Source organism: Elephas maximus, chromosome 6 (genome assembly GCF_024166365.1).
Source record: "Elephas maximus indicus isolate mEleMax1 chromosome 6, mEleMax1 primary haplotype, whole genome shotgun sequence".
NCBI classification, from domain to species: domain Eukaryota; kingdom Metazoa; phylum Chordata; class Mammalia; order Proboscidea; family Elephantidae; genus Elephas; species Elephas maximus.
Genome location: NC_064824.1, coordinates 122,652,384 through 122,674,501, shown reverse-complemented (window position 1 = coordinate 122,674,501; position 22,118 = coordinate 122,652,384). Strand labels below are relative to the sequence as shown.

General features: G+C 41.5%; 1 protein-coding gene across 2 annotated transcripts in view; it reads left to right on the top strand.

Annotated features, from left to right (window-relative positions):
* The window catches only part of SERPINE2 (serpin family E member 2), an 82,390-nt gene extending 60,498 nt beyond the window's left edge, over positions 1–21,892 (top strand). For both annotated transcript variants that reach the window (XM_049888317.1, XM_049888318.1), the window contains exons 4-9: positions 3,660–3,857; positions 9,282–9,480; positions 11,533–11,633; positions 13,959–14,045; positions 16,502–16,585; positions 18,820–21,892. In XM_049888317.1, coding sequence (XP_049744274.1) covers positions 3,660–3,857; positions 9,282–9,480; positions 11,533–11,633; positions 13,959–14,045; positions 16,502–16,585; positions 18,820–18,857 — 707 coding nt within the window. In that variant the 3' untranslated portion in view covers positions 18,858–21,892. The remainder of the gene's footprint in view (positions 1–3,659; positions 3,858–9,281; positions 9,481–11,532; positions 11,634–13,958; positions 14,046–16,501; positions 16,586–18,819) is intronic.
* Positions 21,893–22,118: the final 226 nt, after the last annotated feature.

The window sequence follows — 22,118 nt, the reverse complement described above, 5'->3', positions numbered from 1 at the left end:
CCAAACCAAACTGTTGCCATTGAATGGATCCCAACTTCTAGTGATCCTATACGACAGAGTAGAGCTGCCCCATAGGGCTTCCAAGAAGTGGCTGGTGGATTCGAACCGCTGACCTTTCGGTTAGCAGCCGAACATTTAACAAACAGGTCGTTAGGAGACTATAAATAATACATGCGAAGCATATAGCACAGTGCCTGCTACTTAGTAAATGTTCATCAAATGTGAGCTATTTTTAGTTATTACCTCAAGTAGCACTTTCTCAAGGATCTCGTCCATCCCTGACCTCAATGACCAGGTCAGATCCCCCTATTATTTGTCCTTGTAGCCTGGAGGCATTTCCACTTGGAGGTATTTGTTACAACTGGAGCTTTACATTTTTTCCAAGTCATTTATGTCAGCCTCTGCCACTATTCCTTAGCTTTCCGAGGGCAGGGGTCATTTTTGTTTTCCTACCAAAAAGAGTGCACGGGACATGGTAGGCATCTGAGAATGAGTAGATGGATGGACGGACAGATGCACGGTTGGATGGATGGATGCCTGCTTATGGTGGTTGTTGGTGACAGATCCCCCACATGCCTCCTTGCCTCTAAGTTATGCATTTCTTATCTTTCTGTCTTTATCCTCTTTCTTTTTCTCTTCATTACATCACGCCACCTTACTATATCTTAGTCCTACTGGTGGCAATCAGAGGCATTATTTATCTTTGCAAAAAAGAGCAGAAGAGGTTTCTTCAAACACTCACTGGGCACCAACTGTATGCTGAGCTTTGTGCTGCTGTCATTGCTGTTGGGTGCCATCAAGTTGATTTTCAACTCATAGCAACCCCATGTGACAGAGTAGAACTGCCCCATAGGGGTTTCTAGCTTATAACCTTTCTGGGAACCGATCACCATTGCGCTACCAGGGCTCCCTTGAGGTGGGTGCTAGAAGTGATAAGAAATGAGTGACAGTCCTTGCTCATATGTAGCTCAGGGTTTAGTTGGAGGAGACAAAGACGTTAAATTTGACTAGCATCAAGTAGTACAGATGAAATAATGGTGGCGCTAACCATTGGGCTTGAGAGAAACTAAGAGGCAGTATCTCCTGGGAGTAGGAAAGAGGGTTATAGGAATAGGGAACAGCTGAGCTGTGTCTTGAAAGTAAGTAGGGGTTGGATTGGGTAATGTTCCAAGCAAAGACAAGAAACAACACTCACTATTGGGGAACCAACTCTAAGGGGCTTGCTGCTTCTGGAGCACGAGGTTCTAACTTCTGTCCCAGAGGACAGCATCTGCCTGCACAGGTGGGCCTTCTACTTAATGATGGCTCTTTATAGCTTGGAGTCCTGGGTGGTCCTCATAGTTAACAGGCTCACTTGCTAACCGAAAGTTTGGAGGTTTGAGTCCACCCAGAGGCACCTTGGAAGAGAGGCTTGCTGCTCTACTTCAGAAAAATCAGCTGTTGGAGCCCAGTTCTATTCTGACACACATGGGGTCACCATCAGTCAGAGTCCACTCGAGAGCAGGTGTTTTTATTTTTGTTTTTTTATTGCTTGAGAATTTTCCTTCAATATCCTGACTTAAGGTGGCATTGGCGATGAAACTGTCTTATTCAGCGCATTTAAAAACCCACTGCCGTCAAGTTGATTCTGACTCATGGTGACCCTGTAGGACAGCGTAGAACTGCCCCATAGAGTTTCCAAGGAGCGCCCGGTGGATTCAAAATGCCAGCCTCTTGGTTAACAGCTGTAGCTCTTAACCACCACGCCATCAGGTTTCCTTAGGATGTTTACTCTGACTTATTTGAACATTTGTATATTGTACATCAGAATCTTGTTGTGCTTCCCTCAAAAGAATTTAAAGCTTTGCTAATTCTCTGCTGAATTAGAATCCTTCTTCAGAAACAGTTCATTTTACTCTCGCCATTTAAAGGATAATAACTCATGTTTATATCCTGTTTTTTTTTTAATCTACTTTGGCTAAAGGCCGCGTTGAATTAGCTTTCGGTATTAGTGATCCCCATTCAAAAAAAACAGCTGAATCTTCAAAGATCAGGCAACCTGTTGCCATTGAGTTGACCCGCAGAGCGGCTGATGGGTTCAAACTGCAGACCTTTCAGTTTAGCAGCTGAGAGCTTAACTACTATGCCACCAGGGCTGCTAAGGACCAAGCAGAAACAGCCTAAATAAAAACCAAAGTGTCAACAAGAGATAGCACTTTTAGAAGGATCTTTGTAGCCTAACAAGAGCGTCCTGTAACCAGATGGACCATATTAGGAGAGATCCCCCCGCCCCTTTTCTTTTTTTAAATCTCTGCAATATTAACACCTCGCTCAATGCCTGGCCCAGAAATTTAGACACCGATTTTTAGTTTCAGCTCTTCTCTAAGTAGCTCTGAGACCTGTGGTAATCAGACTCCAAACTAATCCTTAGCATTTTTAAAATCTTTAATTGAACATTTGCCCTTGATAACGTTGCTGAAGTTTAAAGCAACTCAGTTGTTATGAACAAAACAAAACAAAATCTTCTCTTGTGCTGACCAGGAGCCCTCATTGGCAGTCATACATGTTAAGTATTATCAAAAATAGGGAAATTAATTGTCAATTAGATCAGAGACCACAGCCTTCAGTATAGATTACACCTCAACATAAAGAAAACAAAAATCCTCACAACTGGACCAATAAGCAACATCATGATAAACAGATAAAAGATTGAAGTTTCAAGGATTTCATTTTACTTGAATCCACAATCAACACTCATGGAAGTAGGAGTCACAAAATGAAATGATGTGTACTGCATTGGGCAAAATCTGCTTTAAAAGACCTCTTTAAAATGTTAAAAAAGCAAAGATGTCACTTTGAAGACTAAGGTGTGCCTGACCTAAGCCATGGTATTTTCAATCACCTCATACGCATGCAAAGGCTGGACAATGAATAAGGAAGACCAGAGAGGAACTAATGCCTTTGAATTATGGTGTTGGTGAAGAATATTGAATATACCATGAACTGCCAGAAGAACAAACTAATCTGTCTTGGAAGAAGTACAGTCAGAACGCTCCTCAGAAGCAAGGATGGCAAGACTACATCTCACATACTTTCGATATGTTATCAGGAGAGACAAGTGACTGGAGAAGGACATCATGCTTGGTAAATTAGAGGGTCAGCAAAAAAAGAAGAAGACCCTCAATGAGATGGATTGACACAGTGGCTGCAACAGTGGGCTCAAGCATAACAACAACTGTGAGGATGGCGCAGGACCAGGCAGTGTTTGTTCGGTTGTACATAGATTCGACAGCACCTAACAACAACAATGTAAGTCGAAACCAACTTGACTTCATCTAACAGCAAGAATAATTATTATCGCTTTCAGTGAACACAATTTTCTGAGATGTGGGGCTAATAGGGAATTGGCTATGAAAGAATTTCTTGATGAGAATTTTAGGAATCCCTGACTATAAGATTGCTAAAGTCTTTTTCCAATTCGCTGGTTTTTAACCTCTTTTCAACTTTATTTTTTAGCAGGAAGGAAAATATTAGAAAACAGAAAAGGTGTTTTTTGGTTTTGTTTTTTTAAAAAGGCTTCTTTTTAGGATCTCTCGTAGCCCTTCCTTTGACTTTTCATTTTACGGGACCAGCAGGTGCCTTTTGCTCTCCAATCAGTTTCTTTATTCTTGACCTCACAGGTATGATCAACAGCCTCATCTCCCCCGATGACCTTAGTGGCGAACTCATCAGGCTGGTCCTCGTCAATGCCGTGTATTTTAAGGGTTTGTGGAAATCACGGTTTCAACCTGAGAACACAAAGAAACGGCCGTTTATGGCCGCTGATGGGAATTCCTATCCAGTGCCGATGCTAGCCCAGCTCTCCGTGTTCCGGTGTGGTAAGTCCATGCTTGGCGGTGGGGGCGGGGGGGGGGCCTGGTTGTCAAACATGTTGGCAGCAGAAAGACCTTCAAATGTTTTAGCTCAGATCTAGGAGGAAAGCTGTCTTTTTATTTAAAAATAGAAGGTTGGGAGAAGGGAAAGTGGGATTTTTAAGAATACTCCTGGTTTTTGTATTACATACAAAAGCTATAAAATTTAAAGGTGAAAAGAGCAATTCACAAAATAAGAAATATAAATGGAGATTAAACCTATGAAATTGCTATTTTCAACTCATTAGCAATATTACATCACCAAATTAAAAATAAAAATTAGACTTCCTTTTTACATATCAGATTAGAAAAATTACAAAGATTGACAAAACCCTGTCGTGGTTCTTGTGTTGGGGAAAGCGGACACCCTTGAGACCTACTGATGGATCTCTCCACGTCTCCAGATGGGCATTCTGCATCTATAAAGATTTACAGTCTTCAAAACCCCATGGGGCAGTTCTGCACTATCCTGTAGGGTTGCTATGAGTCAGAATTGACTCAACGGCAATGGGTTAGGTTTGGTTTGGTTTTATTACGTTCTAGGTTTGGGACCTTTTCCATGATGTATATATATACATGTCTATGAAACTTTACCTACATAGGACTACACTGTGACTTCTATTCTATGGTCTGTTTATCCGTTAGACAGTGTATCATGCACGCCTTTCTGTGTCAATTCATGTGGGTCTATGTGATCCTTTTATCAAGTTGAATCATATTCCATGGTATAAATATACCATAATATCCTATGGATTGCCATTTGCTTTTTTCCTTGGACAACACTGGCATGCACATTCTTGCACATAAATCTTTAGACACTTGTATCAATAGTTCTAAATGTAATTCCTTGAGAAGGAATTGCTGACCCAAAGTTGTTAGGAATTTTTTTTGTGGTCATGAAATTAGACATTAGAGACTTATTTTGAAAATAATCATGAAGAATCCCCAGATTTATATTTTCAGCTCACATCTTTCCTCTGAGCCTCCGACCTCATACGTGTCTACCCATATTGCTTCTCTACTTGGTTGCCTATTAAGTTCTAGTTCCATCCAAACCCATTGCCATCAAATTCATTCTGACTCATAGCAAGCCTATAGGACAGTAGAACTGCTCCATAGGGTTTCCAAGGCTGTAATTGTTATGGAAGCAGACTGCCACATCTTTCTACTGTGAAGTAGCTAACAGGTTCAAACCGCCAACCTTTTGGTGAGCAGCTGAGCACTTAACTACTGTGCCACCAGAAGTTGTTCTGGTTCCATAGACTTAACATGCTCTCTCCCACCTGGCTCTCCCCTCAGTGTCTGTCCCTTAGCTTAGCAGATGACCCCAGTACTCACCCAGTTGCTTAAGCCATACCTCCTTCCCCATCAACTCCACCCTTTGCCTTCCAGCCTAGAATATAGATGACTTCCTGCAATGGCTTCTATTTGTTGTTTTTTTTAATATATATATTTCAATTGCCACTGAAATATATAGTCTGAGCTGCTCCTTAAGAGCTCATGAAATCCGTAAAGCTTCTTGTAGTAGAAGGTAATTAGAGGGACTTTCATCTAAAAAGCTTTCTTGATATTAAGTATTTAAAACGTTCTCTCTGCTCCTAAAGCCAAGAAGAGTCCTTAACATTTCAGAGAGCTACGGGCTTCCTCCTTTGTAAGGTGGAAAGTGGGAATCAGGGTGCTTCAGGGGGCAAAGCTTTCTTGATATTAAGTATTTAAAACGTTCTCTCTGCTCCTAAAGCCAAGAAGAGTCCTTAACATTTCAGAGAGCTACGGACTTCCTCCTTTGTAAGGTGGAAAGTGGGAATCAGGGTGCTTCAGGGGGCAGTCCAGAAAAACTGGGCCATACCAGAAGCACCACGTACAGAAAGTTCTAAATCTTCTCTGTGTTTTTAATACTTAATTCTTCACCTACTATTTCTCATGAAAAGTTTTGTTGAATACCATTCACTTAACAGAAAACACTTCTTTTCCTCTTCTATCTCTTCCCTTCTTTTCAGAATGAATGGACCTGCTTCACATTTTTATACACTTGAGAAATTATCCTCAGTAAAGAATACTCAGTCTGTTTTCCACATGTTAAAGAATAGGCAGCTGGGGGCAGGTCATTTTAAAGGGAAGTGACCTGGGACAGTGCAAGAGGGGCCCCCAAACGCCCTTTCCTGTCCTGACTCTTCCTGTTGGGGAGCCGTCATGCTCCACTGCAGCAGGCATAGTTTCTCTGGGTGGATCGCTTCTGGGTTTGGACTCTCTGAGCAGTGATGTACCATTCAGGAATTGAAGCTTTCCACAAAGCTTCTTGCATTGGTTGATGAAAGTTTTTGCTGTGTTCCAAACTCCATGCTGTGCCCTTTGCATGTAGTATCTCATTTAATTTTCACAACAACTCTGTAAGGTAGGTCCTGTTGTTATCCCATTTTAGAGAGAAAGAAACAGATTTGGAGTTAAGGAATTGGCCAAGCTCCAGAGTTAGTGTGCCCCAGGGCCAGGATTTGAATCCAAATCTCATGTCCTTAACCTCAGTGCATGTCTTCTTTAAAAGGATGCTGTGAAAGCAGTTCTTTAGTGACCAGGTGGAGGAAGAGGAAAGGTGTTATTTCCTCTCCCACCTCCTTAAGCCATCAAGGGGAGATGGGTGCGTAAGGAGTATGTATGGATGGGTCCCGGCAACTTTGGCGATCAGCTCATGTGATCAGAAACAGAAATGGGACCAGGGAAATATCAGTCACCAAGCACATGTGAGTGCCTAGAAGCAAAATGGTTAGTGGTGGGGAATTTTTTCAGAAGGATGGCACTAGTCAGCAAGTGATGTATCTAGATGAGGACGGATCAACTGGTGCAAGTAAAAACTATCTCTACTCCTCGTACTCACCTGGATCATGATTCATACCCCTGATCCTTCTGAACAGAACAGGAAATATTTCTAGAAATGGCTGAATGCCTCCAGGTTCTTATTTCATGCCCTGGAGCAATCATTTATTAAGTGCTTCCCAGATTTCCAAGTTTCTAAGAATTAGCTCTGGAAGACCAGGGACATAATGTTTTCTTTGAGGACTTGTTGTTGTTGGGTGCCATCTAGTCGATTCTGACACATAATGAGTAGAACTGCCCCGTAGGGTTTCCTAGGCTGTTATCTTTACAGGAGCAGATAGCCAGTCTTCCTCCCACAGAGCAGAGGGCTCATTAGGAAGCAATTCTTTTCTCACTTTCCCATTGATTTTTCAGTTTCTGCGGAGACCATTTTATTATATAGGGTTAACGAAAAGATGGAGCATCCTATCTGAAGATTAGGTAGCTCCGGGACAGAACCCAGGGAAAATGAGAGTTCTCGGGTATCTCCAGCTGAGGCAGGCCATATGGGGCTACTGACCAGCTCTGCAGGCAAAGGCATTGAGGCAGGGAACAGAACATGCTGTGCACCCTGTGAATTGCCAAATACTTCTTCCTTTAGTAGAATCTGTAATTCCATTCTGCAGTGTCATATATTCTAACAGCTTCGCTATTTTTGTTGTATCTTACAGCTAAAAGTATTTGTTATGTAACAAAGGCAAAAAAGGTTCTGTCTTTTTCTGTCCCTTGCTCTTTTTCTCTCCCTCCCCACTCTATGGAGAGCTTAGCTCATTGAGGTTCTCTTTTACAAACGCAGTGGTTGGCAAAAGTCACCCCTGAAGAAAAGACCAGTGGCAGTCGTGAGAGAAACTCTTTCACGGAAGAAACTCTTTCTTTGTCTTTCTGAAACATGTTGTCCACCTGGGTCATTTAGAGGAAGTGGGGGATCAACTTTATTGGGCATCCACCATGGGCCAGGCACTCTTCTAAGTACTGTGTATATTTTTTCTCATTTAATTATACAGCAACTCTGTGAGGTACATGCTTTTACTATCCTTGGTATCTCCATTTTACATACAGGGAGGCATTAAGATGTTAAGTAACTTCACCAAGGTCAGAAAGTTCTTTTTAAAAAGTTTGAAGTATTTAACAAAATATTTCCGAAATCCACCATAAATCATGCTGATTTTCCACTCATAATTTTTGTAACTCTTTGCCAAGTGTTCACAGGCTCCTAACACAGGCTCTGTGGAAAGCTCATTCCTCAGGGTGTTAGTAGCATCTCCGGGCTCCTGGATCCTGAGCCAGCCTTCTCTATGAAGCCCTTCCAGCCTGAGCTTCCGTCTGCCCTAATGGGTCAGTACTCAGGCCACTCGGTGGTTAAACATTTTGAATACCAGCCTTGAAGAGATTTCTACATGAAATAAAAGGGTTGTAAAGTCAAATTAGTTTGAGAAACATGGGCATAACTACATGGGGTCAATATGGATCAGAATTGACACAACCAACAAGTTAAACCGTTGTATTTTTTTACTTTACAGTGTCTCAGCACCTTTACAGTACTGATACATATTAGAGATCTTCAAGATGAATTGAGTATCCAGTGTTTTCTAAACCTCCTAAGACATGAAATCCATCTTGTCCATAGAGCATCTTGCAGGTTGCATTTCTGTAGGCAGCGTTTGGAGAAATGCTGGTTTAAATCATTCTTGGGTTTTCATTAGTAAACAGAAGTGTCACAGAGTATCCAGAGTCCTAATTATAGTTACTAGAATGGGTAAAGAGTACAGAGTTGGGATGGTGAAGTAAGAAGATGACAATATTTGACATTAGACATACCTGAGTTCAAGTCCTGGCTCTGCCACTTCTTAGCCATTTGTCCTCTGGCAAGTTACTTAATTCATATATGTTGTAGCCTCTCCGTCTGTAAAATGGGGCTGGTTATACCTACCTTATGGGTTGCTATGGACTCTAAGTGTGTTGAAGAAGTTCGTTTGGGCCTGGCACAGTGTGGGCACTAAATAATGGTATAAGCCTCTTATCCCCTCCCTTTTCATCGCACACACCCGCATGCATGCACACGTACACACCTACAAAGCCTCGTCCAAAGGAATAATTCTTAGAGAAGATATGAGCCTGATAAACTAGTTAAATTCTACTCAACAGAATTTATTTGATTTTAGTGATGCCCAAAGGCATACTGTTAAGATACATCTAAAAAAACCCATTGCTGTGTAGTCAATTCCGACTCATAGTGACCCTATAAGACGGAGTAGAACTGCCCTATAGGGTTTCCAAGGAGCGGCTGGTGAATTTGAACTGCCGACCTTTTTGGTTAGCAGCCGAGCTCTTAACCACGGCACCACCAGGGCTCCAAGATACATATATACTGAAGAAATAGAATTCTTCACCACGGAAGGAAAATTGTTTTTATCTTTGTTCTTCTATGGCAAGTTCTCGAACTAAATTACTCTCTTTCCCATGAAGCTCTCTGGTGACCAGTAGCTACTCATGCACTTTTGGAAGTCACGAAGGACACACTGACCCTGCTTCTGATTTCCTTAGGGTCCACAAGCACCTCCAATGATCTGTGGTACAAGTTCATCGAGCTGCCCTACCACGGAGACAGCATCAGCATGCTGATTGTGCTCCCGACTGAGAGCGCCACGCCCGTGTCGGCCATCATCCCCCACATCAGCATCAAGACCATAGACAGCTGGATGAGCATGATGGTGCCCAAGAGGATACAGGTGATCCTGCCCAAGTAAGTACCCTTTTCCTAAAGGAGAAAACATGAGACAGTCAACTAATGTGGACTGTGTTAATACCCAACAACATGTGGCTAAAATGCAGCCCATCACGAAGCCCATTTTATTCTGCAGAAGTTGCATGATGGCAGTGATTCTGTGCTTTTGTAAAAGCTTTTTTTCAATCCCTGTGCCGTTTGTGTGGCAGGATAATTAAAATGGGAAAGGAGAAGAAGAGCCTTGGTCTCTGAAATTCAAAAGACAGCAAGTTCCTCCTGACTTAACTGCGAGGGCTTTTCACATAACCCATTCTGTTCAGAGGACTCTGACCAACACAGGCATAACATCATATGATAATGGTGAAAGTGTAGTAGTTATTAGCACTCCATGGTTTTTGATAAGGAACTTCATTTTAGGCATTTCTTATGTTCCAGCTAGAAGTTGCTGGAAACTAAGGCCAAAAAGTTAGGTGATAAGGAAATACTTTGAAGCCACTCAGGTCGAATTCTTACATTAATACCTAGGGCAGTTTTTTCTTTTACACCCTAAAAGTATGATAGAAATGGATTTTGAGCTGTTATGATTCGAGGCCAAAGGAAGCGTAATTCCAAATTCTGTCTGAATCTTACATTTCTAACTGGTCAGAAGATGGTTTGCCCAGACCAGTGAAGGAAGCAATGAACATTACCCCCTCTCTCTGAATGTTTCAGCATGACTGTTCTCCCAGCATCCAGAGTGTTTTAACTGCCCAGGCCTTGGTGCTGGTGGAGGTATCTTTCCGTTCTAGTAGCTTTTGATCTTCCAGTCACTGAGTTAAGTATTCAGAGTATATTCATAATAAAAAACGAGTTGCCATCCAGTCAGTTCCACCTCACGGTGGCCCCACGTATGACAGTGTAGAACTGTGCTCCCTAGGGCTATGATTTTTCAGAAGTAGATCGCCAAGCCTTTCTTCCAAGGTACCTTTGGCAGATGTAAGCCTCCAACTTTTCAGTTAGTAGCCAAGCGCATAAACTGTTTATACCACCCAGGGACTCCGCATTACAATACCAACCAACCAACTGACTCATAGCGTCCCTATAGGACAGAGTAGAACCGCCCCATAGAGTTTCCAGGGAGCACCTGGCGGATTCGAACTGCTGACCTTTTGGTTAGCAGCCATAGCACTTAACCACTACGCCACCAGCGTTTCCCACATTTATGATAAGTATTAGTAATTCTCCCAAGATAATTTCCCTGTTGTAAAATAAGTCTTCGAGTAGGCAATGCTCAATATAAACGAACAACATGGTGCATTGTAGGCCCTGGTTGGTGAAGAACAGGCAAGTTGCCCTTATAGCCCATCTGTGATGAGAATCTACTCACCTCCCTGTTGCTCCTCCATAGGAGGAGGTAAAATCTGATAAAACATCTTCTGATAGGTTTAATAACTGACATACGTAAATGTTTTAAACTACGTGACCAATTGTAGTTAGGCCACCACCAGGCCAGGCAGCCCACAAATACCCAAGAAGACCATATTATACCCACATATAATAATCACCTCACCTCTTCCTGACGCTTGCCCTCATTTTAACCATAAAATGCTTTCAGAATCTCAATGTGAACTAGGAGGAACGTATCTCCTCTTTTGACCACCCAATTCCAGTAAGGATGGTGGTTCTTACTGCAGCCAAGGTTAATGGCTCTTTGGTTGGATATGGGGAAGAATGATAGATATTCCAGAATACCAGGTACTTGTTAACACCCTGCCTGTACCTCTACATTAGTGTGAGAGAAGGCGCTTTTGTAAATCTTCCTAAGCATTGGAAGGGAGCCTGTTATACATGCCTGTGAGAGTGCTCCCACTTGCTCAGTAGGAACTGTTCATTTTGCCCACTAGTGTTTGAGAGATGGGGTGTTCTCTGTTTATGTGGTAGTTTAATCTTGAGATTAAAATTTAAGATGCACTTTAGACTGGTGTTCAGATCATACTTTAAAAAAAAAACAGTTTGGGGAACATTTTTCCACCGGCACTCATGATATCACTGTCCATCATTTATACTATGTATTTTCTGCTTTCTTGCTAGGTTCACAGCTGTAGCCCAAACAGATATGAAGGAGTCGCTGAAAGTTCTTGGCATTACCGAGATGTTCGAGCCATCAAAGGCAAATTTTTCGAGAATAACAAGTACGTTCAGTTTAAAGCTTATCCTTAAACTTGAAGAAAATGTTAGAAACTAAGCCTCTGATTTGTTCAGAGAGAAAAAGTTAGAATTAGCAACGTGTTGTCCTCAAGGTATCCAAGGTTTAATTTGATATATTGCCAAACAGTGCTATTGATCTTTCATCATTTAAATGAGCATAACTCATCCATCTTTACGTTTCACATGTTCATTACATGTGAAACCCAAGTGACATACTCAGTGAAAGAAATATTTAATATGGTCGCTATTTTATTTTTTCCTAACAAAAACATCTTCCCTGTGTTTGAAAAATCAAGACTTTTGAGCTCTCAGATGCTTGCTTGCTTCTACACGGTAATATCAATCATGTATCTTATCCAGATACGTATTTTGGCACGTCCATGCCAGTTAATCTGAAATAATATAAATTCAGATGAGTCTGATTAGAACTCTTCTTTGCCAGAGTAGGTAGGACATAGCTGACAGTGTATCCCTTCATTTGCCAATATACATATCTTTTTCTAGAGTTATGTTTGAAAAGCCATTCTTATCTTTTAAATTTAGAACCTAGCAACCTCCTCGCAAAAAAAGAACACACCTAAACATTATTTGTACTCCATTTTATATTTTTTTCCCTTGAATGATTAGAAATTAGTCATTACCAACCTGCCTACTAGTGATCACCTGTATCTATGTGTTTTGGGACAAGTACAACTCTTCTGGTGAATTTGCAGCTCCATGGATATTCCTTTTTTTTTTCTGTCTGTAGTTTTATTTTTTTGTGAAAATATACACAGAAAATGATATACTGTTTCAACAAATTCTACATATACAATTCAGTGACATTGTTTACATTCAATTTGTATAACCGTTCTCTAACCTCTTCCACATTCCACCACCATTAACATAAATTCTTTGCCCCCTAAGCTTGTCATCTAACCTTTCAAGATGCTGTTGTCAGTTTGATCCTCTATAGATAGATATTTCAGACAGCTCAATACTCAAGGCAAACATACTTTACTAATTAGGCTAAACTGTTGTTTGGATCAAAGCAAACTTCCAAGAAAAGTTTTGGTTTGAGGTTTAAAGATTATCTCGGGGCAGTAGTCAGCTATTCATCCAGCCTCGGTGGCTCCAGAGAGTCTGGATTCCATTGAGAATGTATCATTCTGTTCCATTTTTTCCCCCTTTTGATCAGGATTCTTCCGCAGAATCTGAGATCCATGGATATTATTGATACCCTTAAAGCACTTGCTACTCAAACTCTGATGATCTGTCCAGCAGCATTGTCATCATCTGGGAGATTGTTTGAAATGCTCATGCTTGGGTCTGGCCCAGACCTACTAAATTAGAATCTTCATTTTAACAAGATTCCTCAGCCCAAAAAAGCTTGAGAAGCACTGTTTTGATATGTAATACCCCTTTAGGGCTATTCTTTGTAGCCTAAATAGGTGGTATTCACAGGGAATACCAGGTGCCCACATTCTCCTGTGAAGCACTGAGAAACCCAGTGACTTGGATCCTGTAATCAGTCATATTAGAGCTAGGTATCACTAGGGACAATTTAAAACCAGATGACATGAAAAGCTCCTTTTCCCCTATGCATCCAAACCTACGTCCCATCAAGGCTAACATTAACTTCAGTTTGGATTCTCCTTGGAAGCTCCACCCGGTGGGTATTGCTGGTTTGGTGAGGATTTGCTGATTAGGGACTTAAGTTCACTAGAAGGTTCCTAGAACACAGCTGCCCTTGAGTCTGGTCCTCCACAAGAGTCTAGACATTTCTCATACTCAATGCTATTCTCTCTCTAATACGCCCCTGAGAGGAGCAGCTTCTGGTGTGAAAAGCCAGTACTGACTCTGCCACTATCTGGCTGTGTGATTTTTGAGCAAATTTCTTATCACTCTGGGCCTCAGTTTTCCCCATCTATAAATGCTATCTGCGATATTTTCTGGGGGCTCTGACATTCAGTAATTGAAAAAACAGTATTGCTGGCTCGCTTCTTCTGGATGACTGAGCTTCCTCTTTAAATAAAGTTCCACTCTTTTCACTTTTTTAATAAAATTCTTAGTGATCAGTTGAATTGATAGAGGCACTGAAAATAGTTCAGGACTGCGAATCCCTCCACTGAAGTATCACAGTTCACTTAGCAGAGACGGAAATTAACCACAGGTGACGATCGCCCTACAGCCTTCACTCACCAGGATAGAAAGAGGTCACTCCAGATGCCTTCTAAGAATTGGAATTTGGATGGCTTTGAGGTTACTCTCCCAACCAAAGGGACGGCTTACATTTCAAGTACTATTTTTAATTTATTTTCTGGAAACAGGGTCAGAAAACCTTCATGTTTCTCACATTTTACAAAAGGCAAAAATTGAAGTCAGTGAAGACGGAACCAAAGCTTCAGCAGCAACAAGTAAGTACAGGGCCCTGTGGCAGGAGGGGCCCCAGGGTGGGCAAGCAGACGCTCCTCTGTCGGGCTGGCAAATACGCGGATGTTGTCACTTGCCGTCAAGTCAGTCGCAACGCATGGAGACCCGACGTGGGCAGAGCAGAACTGCTCCGTAGGGTCTTCAGGGCTGTGACTTTTCAGAAGCAGATTGCCAGGACGGTCTTCCGAAGCACCCCTGGGTGGGTTCAAACAGCCAGCCTTTCAGCTGAAAGTCGGGCACTGAACCATCTGTGGCACCCAGGGAGATAGGTAGTGAGCTCTGTTTCCGACAGGCACTGTGAGTTGCCCCTTGGGCCACAGTGGTGAGTATAGGCAGATCAGGACCTGCCCCACTGGAGCTCAGATTGTTTCATTAAGGAAAAGCACTTCCTTTAGGACAGGAGTCAGCAAACTTTTTCTCTAAAGAGCCAGGTAATAAGTACATCATTTCGGCTTTGCAGGCCATAGGGTCTCTGTCACAACTTCTCAACTCTGCCGTGGTAGCCTGAAAGCAGCCGTTGACAATAGAGATGAATGAGTGTGGCTGCGTTCCAATAAAACTTTATTTACAAAAACAGCATTTGGTCCTGTGGGTTTGGCGCAAGAACAGTGGTTTGCTCACGCCTGCTCTAGGAGGATAAAGCACACCTTGCCTTCTTATTGGTAGGAAAGACCAACCTTCAGATTGAAGCAGAAAATAATAGCAAGTACTTGAAGGCTAATAGCCAGTCAGGTTTCTGTGGGGCAAAGGGAAGCATCAGCAAGCGTGTGTTGCATTGCAGCAGGACTGCTAGCTGCCTTGCTAGATAATTAGGACAGCCACAGCTGCTTTTTCCTTAATGAAAAAAGATAACAGAACAATCTTCTGTTGTTTTTCTCTGGCCCCCTCCATCCCCCCCGCCCCGTTATCCATATGAGATGGGAATGAATAGATTTGACTAAACCCTGTGAGCTCATAAAATGTCTCTCTTAGCTACGCTTGCAGCTAGGCTGAATATTTCTGATCCTTAAAAGGTTCCATTTATACTCACAGTAGACACGTCATTACCTCTCTTGAATACACATTTATTTTCTATTCCTTTAAAACAGCATCTAAAACAAAGACACAGAACAACAGGGCTTGGATATTTAAGATGCCTTCTTACTTTTCTAGGCGAATATAAGCAACATCATAAATTTTGCCTAAAGTTAGCAACCAATTTTGCCAACTAGTGTGACTCTTCGGACCGGCTATGTAATATGCAGGGCCCAGTGCAAAGAAAAATGCAGAATTCCTTGTTTAACTTAGTAAGAATTTGAAGATAGCAATAGCAGAGCACTAAACCATGTGGATGGCCCCTATGAGTGTGGGGCCCTGTGCCAGTGTCCAGGTCACATGCCCATGAGGCCAGCCTTGCTCACTATTGATTTGTTCTTAATAACCCTGGGTTGAATGGCTTACCTTGCATAGCTAGCTGCATGTGTTTCCTTTGTAACATCAAGACCAAGTCATCAATACTTTCTGGGGGCTATTTCAGCAGGCATACAGTAGTTATGCAAGGTTGGTCAAACCGTGTAACTACCCTCCTGCAAGACCTTCCCTTCTTTTCCACTTGCCAGCGAGTCACCTATAACTCACAGTCACCTGGTGTGTCAGGTAGAACTATGCTCCATAGGGTTTCCAATGGCTGATTTTTCAGAAGTAGATCACCAGCCTTTCTTCCAAGGCACCTCTGGGTGGGCTCAACCCACAAACCTTTTAGTTAGCAGCTGAGCACGTTAACTGTACCACCCAAGGACTGTCACTATCACAGGCTTATTAAATGGAAGTCACCATCAAGTAAGCACGGCAGAGTAGGCATATCTGAAACCCAGGAACCTGGAGAAGCTTTCTTTTGGGGTCAGATATCTACACCTGATGAGTTGAACAAGTGTATAAGGAACTAGGTCCCAGATGAATAATATCCATTGCCGCTGCAAAAAAAGCTCTCGATGAGCTCCTGGGATAGCCATAGTAGAAGGCACAGATAAGTTGCAAATTGAGCTGGGACTTAATATACAGGAAGACTTTGGATAGGCTAAAAAGACCAGGGGCCTTTAACAGCCAGGCAAATGGTGTGAATAAAAAATAGCTAATAATGGTGGTGAATATGCATTGGGTGTTTATTATGTGGCGAACACTGTTCTAAAAGTCTTGACATGGTTTATGACATTTAATCCTCATAAAAATCTTACGAAGGGTAGATACCTCTATTAGTGAAGATACTGCTTGTGTAGGATAAATGAGGCAATAAACGAAAAGGGCCTGACCTATGGTGGTGACCACTGAGCCTGTTGTAACATGGCTTACCTGTGGGGCAGGGACTCATCGTGTCCTCAAACCTCTGCATCTGAGGATCCATCTAGTGGGCTGCATGCTGGATCATACCACGTGTGTAATGCACTTTCCTTTCTTCCCATAGCTGCCATTCTGATCGCAAGATCGTCGCCACCTTGGTTTATAGTAGATAGGCCTTTTCTATTTATCATCCGACATAATCCTACAGGTAAGTGATTCTCCTCTTCCATCTTTACTAATTGTTAGCATCCAGAAAAGTCTATGGCAATCAGAGTTCGAACCAATAGCGTTGGTCTTAATCCATTTCCCTATGTCCACAATTGCAACTGAATAATATAACCACCCTTCTTTGTTGTCATTGTTGAGAATATACACAGCAAAACATAAGCCAATTTAACAGTTTCTCCATATACAATTCAGTGACATTGATTACATTCTTTGAGCTGTGCACTTTCACCCTCCTTTTCTGAGCTATTCCTCTTTCATTAACATAAACTCACTGGCCCCTAAGGTTCCTATCTGTCAAGTTGCTGTTGTCACTTTGATCCCATATAGATAATTCTTAAAAGAGCTTAATGCCTCCATCAGCCTGAGACCAGAAGAAGTAGATGGTGCCCGGCTATCATAAATGACTGCCCTGACAGGGAACACAACAGAGTTCTTGACAGAGCAGGAGAAAAGTGGTGTGCAGAACTCAAATTCCAGTAAAAACACCAGACTTAATGGTCTTACTGTAACTGGAGGGACCCCCAGAAGACATGGCCCCCAGACTCCCTGTTAGCCCAAAACTAAAACCACTTTTTCTGAAGCCAACTCTTCAAAGATTAGACTGGACTGTAAGACATAAAATACTTGTGAAGAGTGTGTTTCTTAGCTTAAGTAGATATATGAGACTAAATGGGCAGCTCCTGTCTGGAGGTGAGGACAAGAGGGCAGAGAGGGACAGGAGCTGGTTGAATGGACACAGGAAATACAGGGTGGAAAGGAGGAGTGTGCTGTCACATTATAGGGAGAACAACTAGGGTCACATAACAATGTATGTATAAATTTTTGTATGAGAAACTAACTTGAACTGTAAACTTTCACTGAAAGCACAATAAAAAAAAAAAAGAAAGCTTAATGCTCAAGGCAGACATTTTTTACAAGTTAAGCTAAACTATTGTTGGATTTTAAGAAGAATTCAGGGGATATTTTTGATAACCACTCATCTTGAAGAGAAAAGAAAATCAAGGCTTTGTTTATAGACTGTCATGTAATCTTTTAAACTAGGATTTTAGTTTTTGGGCTTTGTTGTTGTTAACATACGTAGAGTGACAGCAACACTTTGGGGCACTGTCTTTTCCATATTTTTATAAATGCAGCGGTTAAACTCTGCAAGAAGCTACATGTCTTCAGCTTTCGTTAGCCCCACTCTATCGTTTTGACCTGGAAATTGTTCATTTAGTAGATCTGGACTCTATGAGTCATGGGTTCGAACCTGGCTGTCCCTCAGCATCATTTTTAAAACGAGGATTTCAATACTTCTTACCTCCTGTTATAATAAACAATAAATAAGACCATTCTAGTAGAGAGGTTAACTTCATGTTGATACAAAATGCATTTTAGCATTCACTGTTTTTTTTAATATAAAATAGCTCCTTATACTTTTATCTCATTGTGCCTTTAATTTCATAATTAAATGGTGTGCTCCAGAGCTGAAAAGTTCAACACAGAAGCCTCTAGTTACATGTGGTTGTTTAACTTTCAATTTTAATTAAAACAAAATATAATTAAAAATTCAGTTTCTCAGTCATACTAGCCACATTTCAGGAACTCAGTAGTCACACTTGACTTTCTTGTTGAGTATCATCTAGTTCTTTTCAACTCATAGAGACCCCATGTGACAGAGTAGAACTGGCCCGTAGGGTTTTCTAGGCTGTAATCATTACGGAAGCAGATCACCAGGTCTTTCTCCTGGGCTGCATTTGGGTAGGCTTGACCCACCAACCTTTCATTTTGTAGCCAAGTGCTTAACTATTGTGCCACTAGGGCCCCTTGACATGAGACTAAAAACAACCAAAATCAAACCCATTGCCATCAAGTCAATTCCAACTCATAGAGACCCTATAGGACGAGTAGAACTGCCCTGTAGGGTTTCCAAGGTTGAAATCTTTACGAAAGCAGACTGCCACATCTTTGTCCCTTGGAGTGGCTGGGGGCTTCAAACCGCTGACTTTTCAGTTAGCAGCCAAGTGCTTTAACCGCTGCGCCACCAGGGCTCCTTTTCACATGTGACTTAGTGGCTGCCCAATTGGACAACACAGAAAGTTCTGTTAAGACAGCACTGCTAGAGAGCATTAGGCTAAACATGGCTCGGGCACCTCCCCTTAATTATAATACCTTTCATCTTATTTTAAGGATTATGCTTTTATATTTATGCATTGTTTCTTTTTAATTCCATAGGTGCTATCTTATTCATGGGGCAGATAAACAAACCCTGAAGAGTATACAGAAGAAACCATACAAAGCAAAGACTACTTTGCTGTGAACAAGACTCCTTTCCTACATCTTTTTCATAGTTCTGTTAAATATTTTTGTACGTTGCTTCCGTTTTCCAAAACTAGTTCTTAGCAACAGAGACTGGGTGACACAAACACTTCTGTTCTGGGATGTGTTTTAGAGGGAAAGAAGGACAGGATGGCTGGAACACTGTACTTAGAAATGAATAGAAAGGCTTCAAAACTGTCTGAAAGATTCTTTAAACTACTGAATGGTTACATAGGTTAACAACCCTCTTGAGCATTTACTGTCCTGTCCAGGATTTTTGTTTTGTTTTGTTTTTATGTGTGGCTTTTCAGAAGATATTTAATCAGTGTGACAGGGAAAAAAAAAAAAGACATTTTTATGGTAGCATTGACTTTTTATGAAAAAATATATTATTTGCCTTTTTAATTTTTTTCCTCCATCCAGAGTCATGATGGTAAGCATTATTTTCAGGGTAGAAATAGCTAAGTCTCACCTCCGTGTGTGTTTTTGTTGTCGTCGTTGTCTTATGTATGAGTATATTCACTAAAAGTTTTAAAAAACTAATGTCTTACTAGACAAGGTTGCTGTTGTGCAGTGTGCCTGTCACCATTGGTCTGCACTCTTCAGATTTGCATTTTTGTATTTTGTACAAAGTAAAAAATAAAGCGTTTGTGAGCAGTTAAAAAAAATGCTGCTTCTCCATTATTGGAAAATACAACAAAAGAAACAGCTTTTTTAAAACCTTTTGACCTCTTCTAATATATCTTTGCATTTAAGCAAACAATAAAAAGGCCAAGCCTCTGGGCTTTTCCTTTTTCCTCTGAACCTGACAATCAAACATTGTTTTCTGCTTCACCGCTTCTCAGTTTAGAGATCATGTCAAAAGAATAACTATTCTGGTAATCCCAGTTCTAATCTCAGCTGCATTTCACATCTCAAGCAATGCCTGAATATTCTCAGCACAAGGTAGGGATTTTGTAAGTGAATGGTTTTTCTTTTAGGTGATAAGCTGGAGTATTTGTTTTTTGAAATGACGAAATTTTTTTGTTTTGTGGAAGAAGAATCATATTCCAAGTTGAACTCAGAAGCAACTATCACATATCTGGCACAGCCACACTTGATTTGCCTGATCTTTTCACTCATTTTATAAAGGTTTGAATCCAAAAAAAAAAAAAAAGCCCACTGCTGTTGAGTCGGTTGCTACTCATAGTGACCCTATAGGACAGAGTAGAACTGCCCCGTAAAGTTTCCAAGGAGCCCTTGTGGATTCGAACTGCCAGCCTCTTGGTTAGCACTTAACTGCTACGCCACCAGGAGTTCTGCTTATTTAAATCAGAATAGTTTAAAATACTTCTTGTAAAAACCTGAAAACATTTTTTTTTCTTTTTTTTTTTTAACACATGGGCTCTACTGATCACTCTTTAACTATACATTAAAACCTCATATTCATTCATCAAGAAGGAAAATGAGGTCTCCAAGTATGAGAAACATGATTCAGAAGATTGGAAGCATAATACCTCTATGTCTTGATAACCATGTCGTTTGACCAGTCAGAGCCTATACTGTTCTCATAATTTATGCATTTTATGTTTTTGAAATCACTTAGCTGAAAACACTGGTGGCTGTAGAAAAGACCAGCTTTTGAAGCAAAATCATGTTAGAAAATTTTATACCTATACTTTTATGAATTAAACTCTCATATCCACAAATTGCAGGAAAAAAAGCATCCGCCAATTTGCCTTTTATAATTCTGATCTGTTAAGTGGAATGAGCTCTATTGCTAGTAAGTATGTATGCTTTGGCTAATTAAAAGAGAAGGGAGAAAAGGGAACTGTTTTCCCTATTTTGAAGAGCTACCTCAGGCCACTTTCTAGTAAACATGTTAATAATTGCTAATATCTCTAACAGCCTCTTTTACTGCGTTCTCTAGTTTTCTGATCCCATTCAGTTATTATTTTTGAAGAGTTTAAAATAGAAATAGTGTTTGTAGGAATCCCAGAATTATACACTCACTTCATTCATTGAGGTACCTACTGGGTACCAAATTCTGGGGCGCTTGTAGGGATGGAGAGATAAATACGTCATTTCCTTAAGGAATTTAGTCTTGGGAAAGAGAGAGACAATACTAGCACAGCAAAGTTTCTCATTGTTACAAGTGTATTTATAATATATGGAAGTAAGACAGGAGTATGAGTCCAAGAGAGAAAATGTAAAAATGTCTGCAGAGCCAAGGCTAGATCCCAGGGCTCACTCCAGAAAGGACCAAGAGTTTGCCTTTCTAATATTGCCTAATGGAATATCCTTTTTGTATCATACTGCGGTGCAGTGAATTACTTCTGTATGGCCCTTCTAGACATGCACTTGTAACCCTCACAAAATGATTGGGTGGGACTAGGCAAATAAGGTGCTTGTGGACCACCAAGGGGGTTGGATAGTTTTGCTATTGCAAACAAGGTACATGGAATGCTTGCAGGGGTGGGATCATGTAAATAAGCTGCATGGAATCCTTGTCGGGGATTGGTCAGTTTTGCCATTCCCCTAGGCTTAAAGGGAGCCAATCCCAGAGGTTGGAGGGGGACCTCACTACTATCAAGAAAAAGCCAGAGCAGGATACATCCCTTAGACCCAGGGTCCTTACACTGAGAACTTCCTGGACCCAGGAAACAGAACTGTAACACTGAAGACGGCATGAGACGGCAGCAGTACGGGACCAGGAGGCTATGCTCACTGACCTACAGAGCAAGAGAGCCAAGTGCCTTCAGGCAGGAGGATTCCTGGTAAAGTAGGGTGTCTCTGGGCACTTACCAGCAGAGCTAAGGAGCTTTGTAACACTTGCCTGAGCAGAGCAGAGGCCAGGCCCAGAGCATGGGTTGAGGGCTGAGGGCTGAGAGAGGTATGGCTGAGAAGAACCTGTTCTGATCAAAGAACTGCATCCTGAGTCGTTCCTGTTACTTCCAACCTGATTCTGATCTGAATTGTAACCTGTTACTTCCCTAATAAACCCCATAACTGTGAGTACGGTCTGAGTTCTGTGTGGTCATTACAATGAATTACCAAACCCAGCAGAGAAATAGAGAGTACTGCGAGAGCAACAGGTGGTGTCAGAATTGGTAAAAAGCTTGGAGACTGGAGGTGTGCCTGACCTCCACCTCACAGGAATCAGCTTTGGGCTGCTGCTGATCTTGATAATCCTCCATCACAAAGTTAGAGGACCTCTGACACCACGCCGGTTTTAC